Source organism: Bos grunniens, chromosome 7 (assembly GCF_055505025.1).
Source record: "Bos grunniens cultivar Pamir isolate PY7600 chromosome 7, Bosgru_T2T1.0, whole genome shotgun sequence".
Classification (NCBI taxonomy): Eukaryota; Metazoa; Chordata; class Mammalia; order Artiodactyla; family Bovidae; genus Bos; species Bos grunniens.
In genome coordinates, this window is record NC_141171.1 from 108944377 (window position 1) to 108960028 (window position 15652).

Below are 15652 nucleotides of genomic sequence, written 5' to 3' on the forward strand. Positions count from 1 at the left end.
GAACTAAAATGTACTTGGTTTTAGATTTTGATATTTTGTAGGTGCTTAACATATACTCAGAGTACTGTAGGTGTTTGGATGGTGTGAGTGTTTTTCTTAGAAACGTGTTCTTTATCCCTTGTGGCTTGGTGTCTTCTTCACTGTGAGTGACGTTTTCTCTAGTGTTTTGCATCTTCTTCAGTCAGTTCTTGGGATTGTAGAGTTTCTGTCCTAGAACCGATGTTGTGTAAAAGTGTTTTGAAAAGAGAGAGTGCTTTTGTTTTGTTGTTTTCGTATTTTTACCTCTTACAAGGTGGCTCACTAGCATGAAGAGATGTAGCACCAATAAAAAGTTGTTTGCTCTTCACCAGAAAACCTCACACAAGATACATTTTCATTTGTCAACAAGGAGATGCAAAGTGAATACAAACATTTGCCATTTTTGTCTTTAGCAACAAAACAACCTTATTTTACTGCATTAACTTTTAAGGTCTTTTTATTTGTGAAAATCAGCCTGTTTATGTACTGTGCATTCCTCCAAAGTTACGGCATTATAGTCACTGGAGAAATGAAATTTTCTTCTAGTAGATGAAAATTACATTTTGATTGAACATCATTCCTTATGCAGTCACCCATAAATATAATGTCTTTTGCTGTCTTTTCAGAAAATGGCTACAGATGTGATTTCTGAATTGACAAGAAAATAGAACATCTTAATGTTTTAGGTAAAACAGATGGTATTTTTGTTTTAGGCAAAGCTATCTCAGAGTGAAGGGAACTTAATTGGTGACAAGGCTCTTGGGGTCAGCCAAATTACGTACAGTTTTTGTGTCTGTTTCTTTTTATTGCTTTAGTATCAAAATTTTAGAATAGTTGGATAGAAATGTTTATCCTTTTCATTGATTTGCTATTTTCTGTTATACAGTGGGAACAGTTGCAAGATTTTTCAACCTTATTTTGTTTTAAAAAATTATAAAATGAAGTGTTGATTCTACTTTGGTTGTGGTTTTATTTCTGCTTTTAGAAATGCTTTTCTCAGTGTAGGAAAGACTGAAATATGTAGTTGTACTTGTGAGGGTTAAAACTTTATGGTACTGAGTTGCATTTGCAGCTGTGAATCCTGGTAACATTTATGATACTAACTCTGCTCCTATCCTGCTGGGCTTTGGGCAGGGCTCACTGTCTGATGCTTGGAAAGAGCAGAGCTGTGAAGGGAGCGCGGGCTGAGAGTTGGAGGCTCCTTCTGGTCCCACCTCTGTCACCAGCCAGCTCTGTGTTTTTAAACGTTAGTTCTTTTTGCAGTATATCTTGAAGAAGAGAGGGCTGTGGATAATCCCCAGGGTTATGTCCAACTGACATTTAGTTGTCTGTTATATACAAATCATTTATAAAGCATTCACTTGCATAAACACTGGGAAAGGAAGTTTTGAGGTAGAAAACTCTAGAAAATAACCAAGTTGGTTCAATAATTGGGACATAGGAGAAAGAAACTATTTTCCAAAATATCATGAATATTGCAAAATGAAGACCTGTGATATAGCTTGGGCTCCCCTGGTGGCTCAGCTGGTGAAGAATCCGCCTGCAGTGCAGGAGACCCTGGCTTGATTCCTGGGTCAGGAAGACCCCCCTGGAGAAGTGATAGGCTGCCCACTTCCATATTCTTGCGCTTCCCTGGTGGCTCAGACAGTAAAGAATCTGCCTGCAGTGCAGGAGACCTGGGTTCGATATTTTTATTCTTGGTTTCCTGTTGCCTTCCTTCTACAAGTGTATTAGAGAACCATTGGAGACAGAAAACTATGAGATGTTGCTTTTTAGAAATGACTGTGAAAGCTGTTATCACTGCTATACCCTTGAGAGCCTCAGCTCTACGCTTTTTGAAATTTTAGGGAGAGTGAGCCTATAATTTCAAGATACCTTAAATAGCAAAATTTGAACCACATCTTCCAAGTGCCATTCTTCATAAATCTATTTAGAATCAAGCTTAAAAATCACCACCAGCAAATCATTTTCGTAGCCTATATGGCGACTGAACATTCTTCTATTTAATTTTTCAGCACTGCTTTATTATAAGACATAGGTTGCAAAAAATAATAAGCTATGTGTATTGTAAGCTGAAAAGAATGAGAATCATAGAGTAGATCTGCAGCAATCTCTTCTGAGGATGGCAAGAAAAATAGACGTTTCAACTGCGCCTTTAGATTCGCAGTCAGGTTGATGGAAACAAATAGCCCCAGGTCATTCACCTTAAAACCTAAATAAAGAAACAGTTGGCCAACTAGAGGTGTAGAATTGGTATAGAATTGGTGTAGAATTGGTATAGAATTTAAAGGCTCATAGACAGTTTTCTATGACAGTTAACCTGGGGTATCCTCTAATGCACATTAATGAAGTCTCCTTTGTGTACAGTTGGGAAGATCCCCTGGAGGAGGAAATGGCAACCCACTCCAGTATTTTTGCCTAGAGAATCCCATGGACAGTGGAGCCTGGCGGGCTACAGTCCATGGCGTCGCAAAAAGTCGGACACGACTGAGCGACTAATACTTTTACTTTTCCTGGAGGAGGGCCTGGCAACCCACTCCAGTATCCTTGCCTGGAGAATCCCCATGGACAGAGGAGCTGGGCAGGCTACAGTCCATGGGGTCACAGAGAGTCCGACATGACTGGGCGACTAAGCACACGCGCATTCTCACTGCCTCCTACAGAAAGTAAAACTCCTGAGAGAGCAGCTTGTGTGTTGTTCGAGCCATTTAGAGAAGTAGCCTTTGTTTCACCCCCTTAAAGAAAGCCCGTCCACCCCATCCTCCCCCTGCAACTGGTTGGGGGCCATCAGAGTGAGGGCTCTTTGCTGAGGTGCAGTGGCATGGAGCTGCCTGATCAAGGAGCGTTCTGAGAGCCTTGGAGAGCTGGAGCTGGGCTAGACCTCTGCTTCCAGCACGTGCACCCCAAGGCCCTCACCCGCTGGAGAAGGGCGGGCCGCCTGCTCTGCCTCCGAGAGACCTTAGGGTCTGGCTGGTTCATTGTGATTCCTGGCTCTGCATGGTTTTAGGATTTCATAAGCTGGCTGTAAAGCTGCACAGAGTTAAGGAAAGCACATCCTGTATGCTTTAGGCCCTGTTCTAAAGGCTCATCAGTGCTAGCTGTTTGGTATTGTTTTTATTGTTGTTAACATCTGAAAGGTGGGAAGAGAAGGGGATGCCTGAGGATGCGATGGTTGGATGGTATCACCAACTCAGTGGACGTGAGTTTTGGTAAGCTTTGGGAGTTGGTGATGGACAGGGAGGCCTGGCATGCTTCAGTTCATGGGGTCGCAGAGAGTCGGACGTGACTGAGCGACTGAACTGAACTGACTAACATCTGAAAAACTCTGTCACAAGTCAGTTTTACTTTGAATTAAAAGTAGTAAGAATATTCCCTTAAGGGGCAGTTTTTTTTTACAATTTTATTTTGATTTACTGCTTTGCCTATTAGTATTATAAGCAAACTTAATTCTCTACACAAAGTAACATCTTGTAATGTAGAACTTTCTGGAATAGTTACTTAGCAGTTGCCTGTTACTCGTCTCACGTAAGAAGTCTTGTTAGTAATGTCTTACGGACTCTCTGGATTTAGTGAGGCGTCTTCTGAAGCCCAGCGCTTGGTTGGCAGCAGCAGGCTGAGGCGCCGCCGTCGTCACTGGTCCATGAAGCGTCTTCACGCTGGCAGTGTCTTTGTTCACTCCTTCTGGATCTTGTCCTTGGCTGAATGACTCCCATGAGATTAGATGTATAACATTCTTGTCCATGAATTTTAATTTATTTCTCTTAAATGTAGAAAAATTGCTGAAATAAACTTTCATGTGTTAAGAAATTCAGGCTACAATTATGCACTACGTATTCAAGTAAAATCCTAATTTTGATTGCTGAGATGAAAGTGTTCTATTCCTAAGTGTTGAATTGTTTTTCTTCTTAAATGAGGCCAAATAATATATGTTATTGAATCAACTGGAAGCTTCCAGAAAACATTGTGTTTTATTTTTCCTCTTGCTAGTATAAATTCTATATCTGGTCATGGAAGAGAACTGTGATGGTTATTATATAGTTTCTAGGAAAGTTTTTATGGAAAAACCATTAAATATCTAGTTAAGAAGGCCTGTTTTTTAGAAATAGAAGGATTTTTAAACTGAGAGGCCTTGGGACTTATATGAAAAAGTCTTGGGCGTATGTACATTTCTTCAGTGAATGGTGTCTGTGTAAGGTATTCAAAGGTTAAAAAGTAAGTAGAATTTTAAAAGGTTAAAAATAACCACCTTGGTCAGTGTAAGGGACTGTTAATCATTTGATTTTTACGAAATGCAGGGCTGGGAGTTTTCTCCTCTGCTTCTGGGTTTTTGTTAGCTGTGTGCACTTGCTCAGGGACAGTGTAGATCTGGGCTCCTCAGACCTTGTAGCCGGTGGATGAGAAAGCAGGAGGGAGTCCGCCATGGGAGAGGGGTCAGAGCGACACCCTTTAGTCTTTCCTGGGCCCAGCTCCAGGAGCCTGGAGCTCTGCCCACTGCCCTTTGCCCTCCCTGCCTCCTGCTCCTGTTTCCAGCACTCGGGATTTTCTCTTCTGTGTGCAGTGGTCTCTGTGCTGGGAAACCGGAGCTTGGCCCTCGTTTTCAGGAGGAGCAGTATGACCCGGTGTGTTTGTTCCCTAGTGCTGTTTTAACAAATACCCACACAGCCAGTGTCTTGATAAACCACAAATGTATTATCTTAAACATTTAGAAGCCAGAAGTTGAAAATCAGTTTCACTTGGGTGACAAGTGTTGGCAGGGCTTGTCCCTTGTGGAGGCTCTGAGGGACAAACCTGGTCCCTGCCTTTGTCTCTTCTTGCTGTGGTTGTGTCCTGAAGGCGTGTCCGGGTCTTTGTGGCCCTGTGGACCGCAGCCTGCCCCGTTTCCCGTTCCATCAGTTTCTCGTGGTCACCTGCAGTGCTTGGCCTGCGGCCCCTTCCACACGCTGCCCTATCTCTGGCAGGTTCTAAAATCTCGTGTCTTGCTCTACTTTTCAAAAGCTTTCTGTTTAGATTTCTGGGCAGTTCCCAATGTTTGGTACGTGAGCTAATGGGAAAGCCAAGTGTATGCATGAAGCCTCCTGCGTATCCTCCAAGTGCTTTTTAGCCTCTTTGCCCGCGCAGTGAAGCTCCTCTAGGCTTTGTACTGGGCTTTGCATGGAACTCAGCCTTTCCTGTGCTGAGAATTGGCACAACCCAGAGTAGAAAATGGCTCGAGAAGGCAGCTCTCTTCTCTGAAATTCTCTCTTCAGTGATTCTCTGTTGCCTTCAAGCAAATGATTACTGTATTTTATCTGGTTTCCTAGTTGGCCCGTAGAAGTGAGAGCTCTTGTCATCAACTACGTTACCTCTGCTGGAAGTGGAAGCATCATTTATTGTTCATTTTCAATTTGGTGAAAGAAAAATGCTCATTTTCTCCACTTGAGTGTTTATATTTCTATTGACTTTTAAGAACACTTTACAGATTTCCTGAATTTGGTCTCCTTTTATTTTTTCATTCTTTAATCTCACTTTTTAATATAGAAAATGTTCTAAGCATTTTGTTATCAAATCTGTTAGCCTTTTACTTTATTGCTGTATTTTCTATTATGGTTAAAAAGATGTTTTGTACTGCAAACTTTACATTTATTTTTCCTACTTGTTTTGTATCGTTTTTTTCCGTCTTTAAGTTTTTGATTCACTGAGCGTCAATGTTGCATTATGTTTTAGTGCATCTGTTTACCATACGTCTTTCCATCTATTTGAAGAAATATCATAAGATTGTTTTGTTCCCTTTCTCCCAATAAGAGGATTTCAGTGGGATTTTGGTTGGCAGTTGGCATAAATTCATGAAATAATTTTGGGAGAATTGTATATTTTACAGTATTTTAGTTTTCTCACCTAGAAAAGTATATTTCTCTTCATTTTTTATGTCCCTCAATAAAGCTCTGTCAGCCTCTTTGTATACATTTTGCTTATTTTGTGTAAAGTTAATTTCTAGTTTGAATCCTCTCCTGGTTGATTCTTAACCATGCTGCTGCTGCTGCTGCTGCTGCTAAGTCATTCCAGTTGTGTCTGACTCTGTGCGACCCCATAGATGGCAGCCCACCAGGCTCCCCCGTCCCTGGGATTCTCCAGGCAAGAACACTGGAGTGGGTTGCCATTTCCTTCTCCAATGCACGAAAGTGAAAAGTGAAAGTGGAGTCCCTCTGTCGTGCCCGACTCTTCGTGACCCCATGGACTGCAGCCTTCCAGGCTCCTCCATCCATGGGATTTTCCGGGCAAGAGTACAGGAGTGGGGTGCCATCGCCTTCTCTATCCTGACTGCCATCTTTGTGTGTATCGCAGCACACTCTGTACATAGAGTGTACAGAGTCCTTACTACCTCCTCTCTTGTACTGAACTCAGCAATACTCAGCGCAGGGACTGTGCGGCCAGTCACAGGTCTGTGACTGCACGTGGCAGGAGGCGCCCTCCTCTGTCCGTTCTGTGTTGCTTCCTAAAGCAGCCGGCCATCGCGTGGTGACTGCACATGCGTGTGTTCTGTGCACCCGTTTATCTCCACTGCCTCCCCACATCTTATCTGAACTCTTGTTGAAGGTGTCTGTAACATGTGTGGTTTTGTTAATTTCTCTCATTTAGATTTACGTATGCCTTACCTAGAAAAGCATGTGAGGTGGCTCAGAGACCTGGGTTGATTAAAACCTCCATCCCACCATCCATGTGATTTGTATACCAGGGTCCCTGGTCAGGACACCAGGAGGTTCTTGCAGGAGAAAGGAGAGATTTAATTGCTGTTGATATTCTTCTTTGTGTCAGGTCTCAGCCCTGGGATTTTCCAAACATTTTACTATATAACCCTAACTGCAAGCTCGTCTCCTGATTTTATAGATAAGGATCTTAAAGCCTCTCAAATTATATGTATGATTGTTGGCTTTTGAACTTGAATGTATCTGACTCCAGAGCTTAGGAATCACAGAACTGATTGTGATTTTTGAAGGTCTAATGTATCTCAAAAAGGCTTCTTTTTGGTTTTATAATATCTTGATTTTTATTCTGATGGCTATTATGGTAAGCATTATGTTTTAAAACTAGAAAACTAGGTGGACTATATGAATATAAGTTCATATTTAGAAATTGTAGTTTTTGTAAACAGGTAAAGCTATATATTTTCGTATTCAGAATAACTTAATGTAAAGGTTACTACTCTTTATATTATGCTCCACTAATGAGGCTATTTAGAGAAGTTGAATATATTGTTTGAAGTGAATTTTTTAATATGCTGTCATTGATTAATAATCAGACAGACTGAACTCTAGTTTTTGCTTTTATTGTTAACTTTCCCTTTGATCATGAATCTGTCATTGCCCTCATCTTTGCAGAGGGGTTAATTACATAGTTTTTCAATCATATCTTTTGAGGAATTAAAATAATAAAATGAAAATGATTTGATAAAACCATAAAGCTCCGCACTAGTAGGTATTATTCACAAATGATAGTCTCCCCCCTGAGAGCCTTGTTTTAGTCATTCGTCAGCTATTTACTGAATGCTATTCCATGCAAGGTGCTGCACTGGGTGCATGAAGTACCAGCTACTTTTCATATAACCTGGTGTTTGTTTAATTGGTTTTAAACTTTACTAACAGGTGGCATTTTTCGTTTATGTCTTCCTTTCACCTCCATAAATGCATGTAATATTTTTTAATGTTTTTTAAAACTATAGTTAGTTTTTTAATATTTTTTAATATCGTTTGAATAATGTTTTTGACTGTTGTTTGAATATGCAGTAAGGTCATAAGATAAATGACCTTATATACTTTTATATACTTACATGTAAGTATATACTCTTATATACTCTTTGGTATATAAGATTTTCTATTCCATTGTTCTAGTTGATAAGTTTTCTTTCACAAATGTACTGAAATGTAAATAGCTTTTTGTTCATCCTGAGCTTTCTGAAGAGAGAATGTCTGTGGGGATCTTTGGCATCAGTGAAGAATCTGTCTTCACATCTGTGGAGTTTTTCCCAAGTAAATTTGGAGCTAAGGGAATCTCCACAGGAAACCCCATTTGTCAGAATAGTTGTTATAAGCATGTCCTGTGAGTCCAGTGGTTAGGATGGTGAGGGGTGAGGCTGAGTGCTAAGCCCGTTGGCCCCTCTAACCAGTGGAATCTTGCAGCATACCTGACCTCGTGAACCTCAGCTCTCCTGACTGTGCAGTAACGGATGAAACGCTATGTCTTGTAGGTCACAAGTCTTTGGACTGAGCTTGGCGTACAGGAAAGCTCTGTGGGTGGTGCCTCCAGTGGCACTCTCACCAGGGGGCCTCTTCCTTCGTGCTGCCCTGGGTCCAGTCCTGGGAGGAGGTCCGCCTGGCCCTAGTCATTGGTTTATAGCAGGTGTTGGTTAGATCGGCCAAAAAATAGGACCCAGAGGACCACTGTTGCCTTAGCATGACTCGAATCATTTCTACAAAAGAAGTTAGGGACTTTTAAATAGACTCCTCTTCATTAGAATCTTCAAGCACAGAATCACATTTACAGTGGAATTCTAGTTCTTCATAAAATGATTCCCGATCTGACATGAACAAGCAGATGTTTCTCCTGCCCGTTTTCTCTCAGCCGCGATAGATCATAGTCTCTCATTTGATTGGCAGATGACATATGAGTGTTCTGTCTGCATGACGTGAAGGTTGTTCTCTGTATATAGAGACATGAGATAATTGCCTGTAGCCCCAAGTCATGGCGGCTGAGTGTCATAATAAGGACTGGGAAGCTGCTTGGTGACAGGCGGATTGGAAGCCAAGGCAAATGTAGGAGAGACTGGGGGGAAAATAGGTCTGAGTTTCCTATGCAGTTTCTTCCGAGGCAAAATAGAAATTAACTATTCCCCCTTTTCAGGAATATTACTGTTTTCTTTTGTCAGTGTGGATGAAATATTATTTTTTAATAAGTGAGTATGATAGTAGGAAAAAAGGAAAGATATAAGCATCTGAATGCAGAGTTCCAAAGAATAGCAAGAAGAGATAAGAAAGTCTTCTTCAGCAATCAGTGCAAAGAAATAAAGGAAAACAACAGAATGGGAAAGACTAGAGATCTCTTCAAGAAAATTAGAGATACCAAGGAAACATTTCATGCAAAGATGGGCTCGAATAGAAGCAGAAGATATTAAGAAGAGGTGGCAAGAATACACAGAAGAACTGTACAAAAAAGATCTTCACAACCCAGATAATCACGATGGTGTGATCACTCACCTAGAGCCAGACATCCTGGAATGTGAAGTCAAGTGGGCCTTAGAAAACATCACTACGAACAAAGTTAGTGGAGGTGATGGAATTCCAGTTGAGCTATTTCAAATCCTGAAAGATGATGCAAATTTGAAATCCTGGAAGTGAAAGTGCTGCACTCAATATGCCACCAAATTTGGAAAACTCAGCAGTGACCACAGGACTGGAAAAGGTCAGTTTTCATTCCAATCCCAAAGAAAGGCAATGCCAAAGAATGCTCAAACTACCACACAATTGCACTCATCTCACATGCTAGTAAAGTAATGCTCAAAATTCTCCAAGACAGGCTTCAGCAATATGTGAACCATGAACTTCCAGATGTTCAAGCTGGTTTTAGAAAAGGCAGAGGAACCAGAGATCAAATTGCCAACATCCGTTGGATCATGGAAAAAGCAAGAGAGTTCCAGAAAAACATCTGTCTCTGCTTTATTGACTATGCCAAAGACTTTGACTGTGTAGATCACAATAAACTGTGGAAAATTCTGAAAGAGATGGGAATACCAGACCACCTGACCTGCCTCTTGAGAAACCTGTATGCAGGTCAGGAAGCAACAGTTAGAACTGGACATGGAACAACAGACTGGTTCAAAGTAGGAAAAGGAGTACGTCAAGGCTGTATATTGTCACCCTGCTTATTTAACTTATATGCAGAGTACATCATGAGAAACGCTGGGCTGGAAGAAGCACAAGCTGGAATCAAGATTGCCGGGAGAGATATTAATAAGCTCAGATATGCAGATGACACCATCCTTATGGCAGAAAGTGAAGACGAACTAAAGAGTCTCTTGATGAAAGTGAAAGAGGAAAGTGAAAAAGTTGGCTTAAAGCTCAACATTCAGAAAACTAAGATCATGGCATCCAGTCCCATCACTTTCATGGGAAATAGATGGGGAAACTGCTGAGGTCCAGCCCCGGCTGATCCAGGGTATTCTAAGGGGAGACGGCGTTGGCGACCTATTCAAATGTTAATTAGAGATATAAAGAGTAATAGAATGAGGATAGCTCAGTAGGAAAATTCAGTGGAGAAAAGAGGCTGAGTAGCTTGGTTTACACAGAAAATCAGTATAACCCGTGACGCCAGGTTAGCTCTGACCACGGAGGCCGCAGGCGCCCTCTCGAATAGCAGAAGGTGCCCCACCTTAGACACCTTCTCGAGTGGGTCTTAGAAGCCCAGGCAAATAAATGGTCGCAGAGGACCTCCGCGCTCCAGATGGAGACTTCAGCCAGAATGTGAAAAGAAAGAATGACATGGGGAGACCAAGCTCTGGTGAGCAAGGCCCGTAGCTTTATTTTCAATAGGGGCTTTTATACACTAAGTTACACATAGAGGATAATAGGGGATGCAAAGTCAGCAGTTTTTGATCCTTATCAAAAACCAGGGTTTCTTTCCTGCAAATTTATCGTATACAAATGGTTTAGGTGATTTACATCATCTTCTGGCCAGAAGGCCTATTAACATTTTATGACTCTTGACGAAGACTTGTCAACAAAGACTTATTTTCTCTAAGAGTAATTATTTTAAGGTTTGGCGCCATCTTCTGAAAATAAAATTGCATTCCTATAGGGTGGATGTGTAATGGGTTACAACAAAGGAAAGAATTTATTACCTTAAGGGTCTAAGTTACTAACACCAAGGCCACTACTTATTTTTTCTACATACCAACTATATTAATTAATACACATTCAAGGATACAATTCAGGGGATGTGAAAACTTGGCAACAAACATTGGCTCATCAATGAAATCCTTTACTAGTTTATTCTGACAGTTTCTGACTCTCTGAGAGGCTCTAAGCTATTTAAATATCTTAAGCTTCCCGTGCCTCTCGAGGCTGGGAGACTGTAAACAATTGTATGCATACCTGTAGGAGTCCGGGTAAACTTGTCAGGCGAGTTAGAGAGCTATCTGAGGGGTTTGGATTTAAACGTTCCTAATTGCCCAGGAACTTTTATTAATTGGAGCTGTAAGTTAACTCTTTGACAGAGAGAGCGAGATGATGGTAGGGGACAGCCCCCAGTAAAGTCAGAGGTGAGAGCACAAAGCAATAAAGTAGGCAGACTCTGGTTTTTTGGGGGTAGATGCTCGGGAATATCCAGGGGGACTCCTGAGGCTCGATCCCACCTTTGCGTATGCCAAGCCTCCTTCCTCATGACCTTTGTCACGAGTGGAATGCCTCACCGGCTCCCGACAGGAAACAGTGTCAGACTTTATTTTTCTGGGCTCCAAAATCACTGCAGATGGTGATTGCAGTCATGAAATTAAAAGACGCTTACTCCTTGGAAGGAAAGTTATGACCAACCTAGAGAGCATATTGAAAAGCAGAGATATTAGTTTGCCAACAAAGGTCCATCTAGTCAAGGCTATGGTTTTTCCAGTAGTCATGTATGGATGTGAGAGTTGGACTGTGAAGACAGCTGAGCGCTGAAGAATTGATGCTTTTGAACTGTGGTGTTGGAGAAGACTTTTGAGAGTCCCTTGGACTGCAAGGAGATCAGCCCTGGGATTTCTTTGGAAGGAATGATGCTAAAGCTGAAACTCCAGTACTTTGGCCACCTCATTCGAAGAGCTGACTCATTGGAAAAGACTGTGATGCTGGGAGAGATTGGGGGCAGGAGGAGAAGGGGACGACAGAGGGTGAGATAGCTGGATGGCATCACTGACTGGATGGACGTGAGTCTGAGTGAACTCCGGGAGTTGGTGATGGACAGGGACGCCTGGCATGCTGCAGTTCATGGGGTTGCAAAGAGTTGGACAAGACTGAGCGACTGAACTGAACTGAACTGATGATAGTTTAATATGAAACCTGTTGGTTGCATTCATAATTGAAAGGTTTAAAAAGTCTCATGTTTGGAGATACTGACAGTGTAACAAGTGTCTTACTACTGAACACAGTAGTGACAATGAAAATCTGCTTCATTTGTGGTGGTGTACTTATCTGCCCCGAAGCGTAACTCATGTATGATTGTGCTTTCTCTGTACTCTGCTTGAAGCATACATGGATAGGAGTTTGTGTGTCAGGCAACTGTGTGCTGTGATGCTCCTGAACGTGCTGAGAATCTCTAATCATGTGGAAAAAATTGTTTTCTTAGTGCAGCATTATACTCATTATATACTCCATACACTTTGCTTTTGAATAGATTCCTGGCATGATAATTACATAATCATTTAGTACAGTAGAAACATCATTATGGTCAAATACTAATTAGCTACTAACACGAAACGAAACAGAACCTAGTTCACAGCATATTATAAAAATCTATTTATTACCGTACAAAGTGAAATATATGGTTAAAATTATTATTTGCTGAAAGTGTGAATCTCTTTCTTTCTTACCAGAAAGAATCAGTGTTTTGGATGCTTGCTGCCTAAGTCTCTCTGTTGGATGCATTGTATTTTATTATCAGATCCTTTATGACCAGCTCTGTGTAGTGGGGCATCCAGAGATTTGCAGTGGAAATTCTGGACTCCATTCCTAGGTCTTCCTCAGGACTTCTACAGAATTAGGAGGCTGGCCCAAGCCTTCAGCCTACAAACACAGACTACAGAGAGCTCTTCTCATACTGGCGCTGAGCCTCTGGACGTGTGGGGTTCAGTAGTAAGCCACTTGTTTCTGGGACGCTGCTTTGCACGTCTGATGCTGGGCGTGAGCGATCCTTGACCGCCTTCCTGCCCTCGCGCAGCTGAGGGAGGTAGTGCAGTCTAGTTGGTAACACTGAAGCCCCTGGCATTTGTGGCTCTCCAGATGTGAGCGTGGCTGGAGAACCGTCGGGGAAACCTAAGCTCCGGTAGAGGGTGGTGGGCGGGCACTCACGGGCTGGCAGATGCCTTCAGGGGAGTCTGCCCAGCGCGCCTCTCAGGGGCGGTGCTCTCCCTCTCCTTGCTACATGGACACAGTGGGGTTTGGTCTAGGACTTCGGGGCTTCAGTGCGTTACCTAGAGTCTTGCTTTGTTTTGTCTTGTTTTTGACTGCATGCTTCTGATGCTCTTTTCTCAAATATACATGGGGTCTCAGTGAACGCAAATGACGTTACAGCTCGTCACCCTGAGGTATACTGCAAGTCTAAAGGAGCTAAAGACGTTCTTATGTTGTTACCTTTGGTATATTACAATACTGAGTCAATCAAAAGTGCTTCTCCTGATAACGTACGAGTCAACGTTTTATGGGTTTCACGCTACATCCACCTTTTCCTTTATCCTTCACTTTCGTTTCGGTCACTGTATTTATTTCCTAATGAACCATTTGCAATGCAGCTGAAATGTGCAGGACACGTGCTGCTCGACTCTGAGACGCACTGAGCAGACAGTGGTAGCTGGGACCCTGTCTGCTAGAGTACCTACCGGGTTAGAGGGAGGCGTGGTTGGCTGCCTGACTCTGTGCTCCTGAAGTTACGGGAGTGTACAGGAATGTACGTGAAAGTACAGGAAATGCCATGAAAGGGTTCACGAATGAATCAGTTGTATTGTTAGTCAGGTATCCTCTCTGAAATGCTGTTTCTTGTGTTTGAAGATAATATGTTGTAAATATATTATAAAGTAAAATCATAGGTCTTACAAAGAATGCATAATTCCTGAAGTCTGTGACGTGATCTAGAACGTTTCTGCTCACAGGCAAAGCCGTGAAGCGGTGAGGACCTAATGCTATTGAGGAAACCAAGGCTGTTAAGGGCTTCAGCTGACAATTATCTAAATATCAAAGAATCGAGAGAGAACTAACTGTAGGAAAAATGATTAAGACCTTGAATATTCTTAACAAATATAGTTATGTTTAAAACCATCATGTAAAAATTAAATGTTACTTGATGGATGTGTGCTAATATAAGGTGTTATTGGAAAAATTTTGCCAAAACCCCACTTCATTCTAAGAACTGCACTTATTTGCAAATGTTGCCTAAACTTATTTTAATAGTCTTTATTTCCCTTTTCTAGTTAAGTTCCAATCAATTTTTTTACCACTATTTATTATAAGATTTCAGCCTCTTATTTTAAGTGAATTTGCTTCAAATGATCTTTCTTCTGGGACCAACTTTCTGGGATAATAGGGACCCCTGTTTATAAAATACACGTGTGGCTGCATGTACAGCCATATACTTCACTGTGTGTTAGTCCTCTAAAGTGAATGTCAGAATTTTAATTGAAATTAATTGTGACTAAAATGCAAATGTTAAGGGATTCCCTTGTGGCTCAGCTGGTAAAGAATCCACCTGCAATGTGGGAACCTGGGTTTGATCCCCGGCTGGAGAAGGGAAAGGATACCCACTCCAGTATTCTGGCCTGGAGAATTCCATGGACTGTATGTATAGTCCATGGGGTCACAAAGAGTTGGACACAACTGAGCGACTTTCACTTTCACTTTCAAAATGCAAACAGGCAATTTATGTATTTTTGTATTCAGATTAGGCAAGGATCAGGGTATTGTATAGGGCTGCTTACTTCAGATTAATAAGACCATATGTACGTGAGCCATTCCCTAGGACATAGAAATAGCGGTGACCGTCCTGCCGTTGTCTTCTGTTTGTATAACATTCACTCTTAGAAAGCAAGTCAGTGTTTCATTGCCCTTTGTACAATGTGGTGTTTGTTGTGATGAAAATTGCCTGTTCTTTGAAAGTTTTACTGGAATGTTTCTGAAAATTCTTCTCCTTGGGTTGGCTTTATGCTTATCTGTGAGTTGAAATCTTACAAATAATGTGAAAAAAGGACAAATGTTTTGAGACCCCACTAGTAAAGCAGCTGTCTTTTCAGGTATCTCGTGGTCTATAACCCTTCAGAACAAGCTCGAAGCTCTGTAGTCTCAGTCTGTGTGAGCTCATCCGCAGCACAAGTGTCCTCTGCTTCAGGAAAGCCTGTGGAAATCCAAATGAGTGCAGTGTGGGACACAGCAACAACCGTCTCACAGACAGCCTACGAGGTATGTGCACCCCATGCAGCGGAAGGAGGCACAGCCAGGGTATAGTTTGTAATGTTGCTGTTGTTAAGTTGCACAGTCATGCCTGACTCTTTTGGGACCCCATGGACAGTAGACTGCCATTCTCCTGTCCATGGGACTCTCCAGGCAGGAACACTGGAGTGGGGTGTCATTTCCTTCTTCAGGGGATCTTCCCGACCCAGGAATCGAACCCAGATCTCCTGAACTGGCAAGTGAATACTTTACCGCTGACCACCAGGGAAGCCCCCCTCACTGGCCAGTGAAATGACTCTAAAGGAAAATAGATCCTTTGTTTTCCAAAATATTAACATCTTTGTTAGTGTGTATATTACATGTTATTTTTAGTGCACTATGAGTATGTATATTGTTCATTTTTGTAAGTGTGTATATTGTAACTCTTTTCTGATTCCTTGTAAAATTTTGAACTTTTTTGCCTAACTCAATTTAAT

General features: G+C 41.8%; 1 protein-coding gene across 3 annotated transcripts in view; it reads left to right on the forward strand.

The window, feature by feature from the left end:
- The window catches only part of MAN2A1 (mannosidase alpha class 2A member 1), a 213765-nt gene that overhangs the window by 141274 nt on the left and 56839 nt on the right, over positions 1-15652 (forward strand). For all 3 annotated transcript variants that reach the window (XM_086413372.1, XM_086413373.1, XM_086413375.1), the window contains exon 13: positions 15020-15185. In XM_086413372.1, the coding sequence (XP_086269498.1) occupies positions 15020-15185 (166 nt within the window). The remainder of the gene's footprint in view (positions 1-15019; positions 15186-15652) is intronic.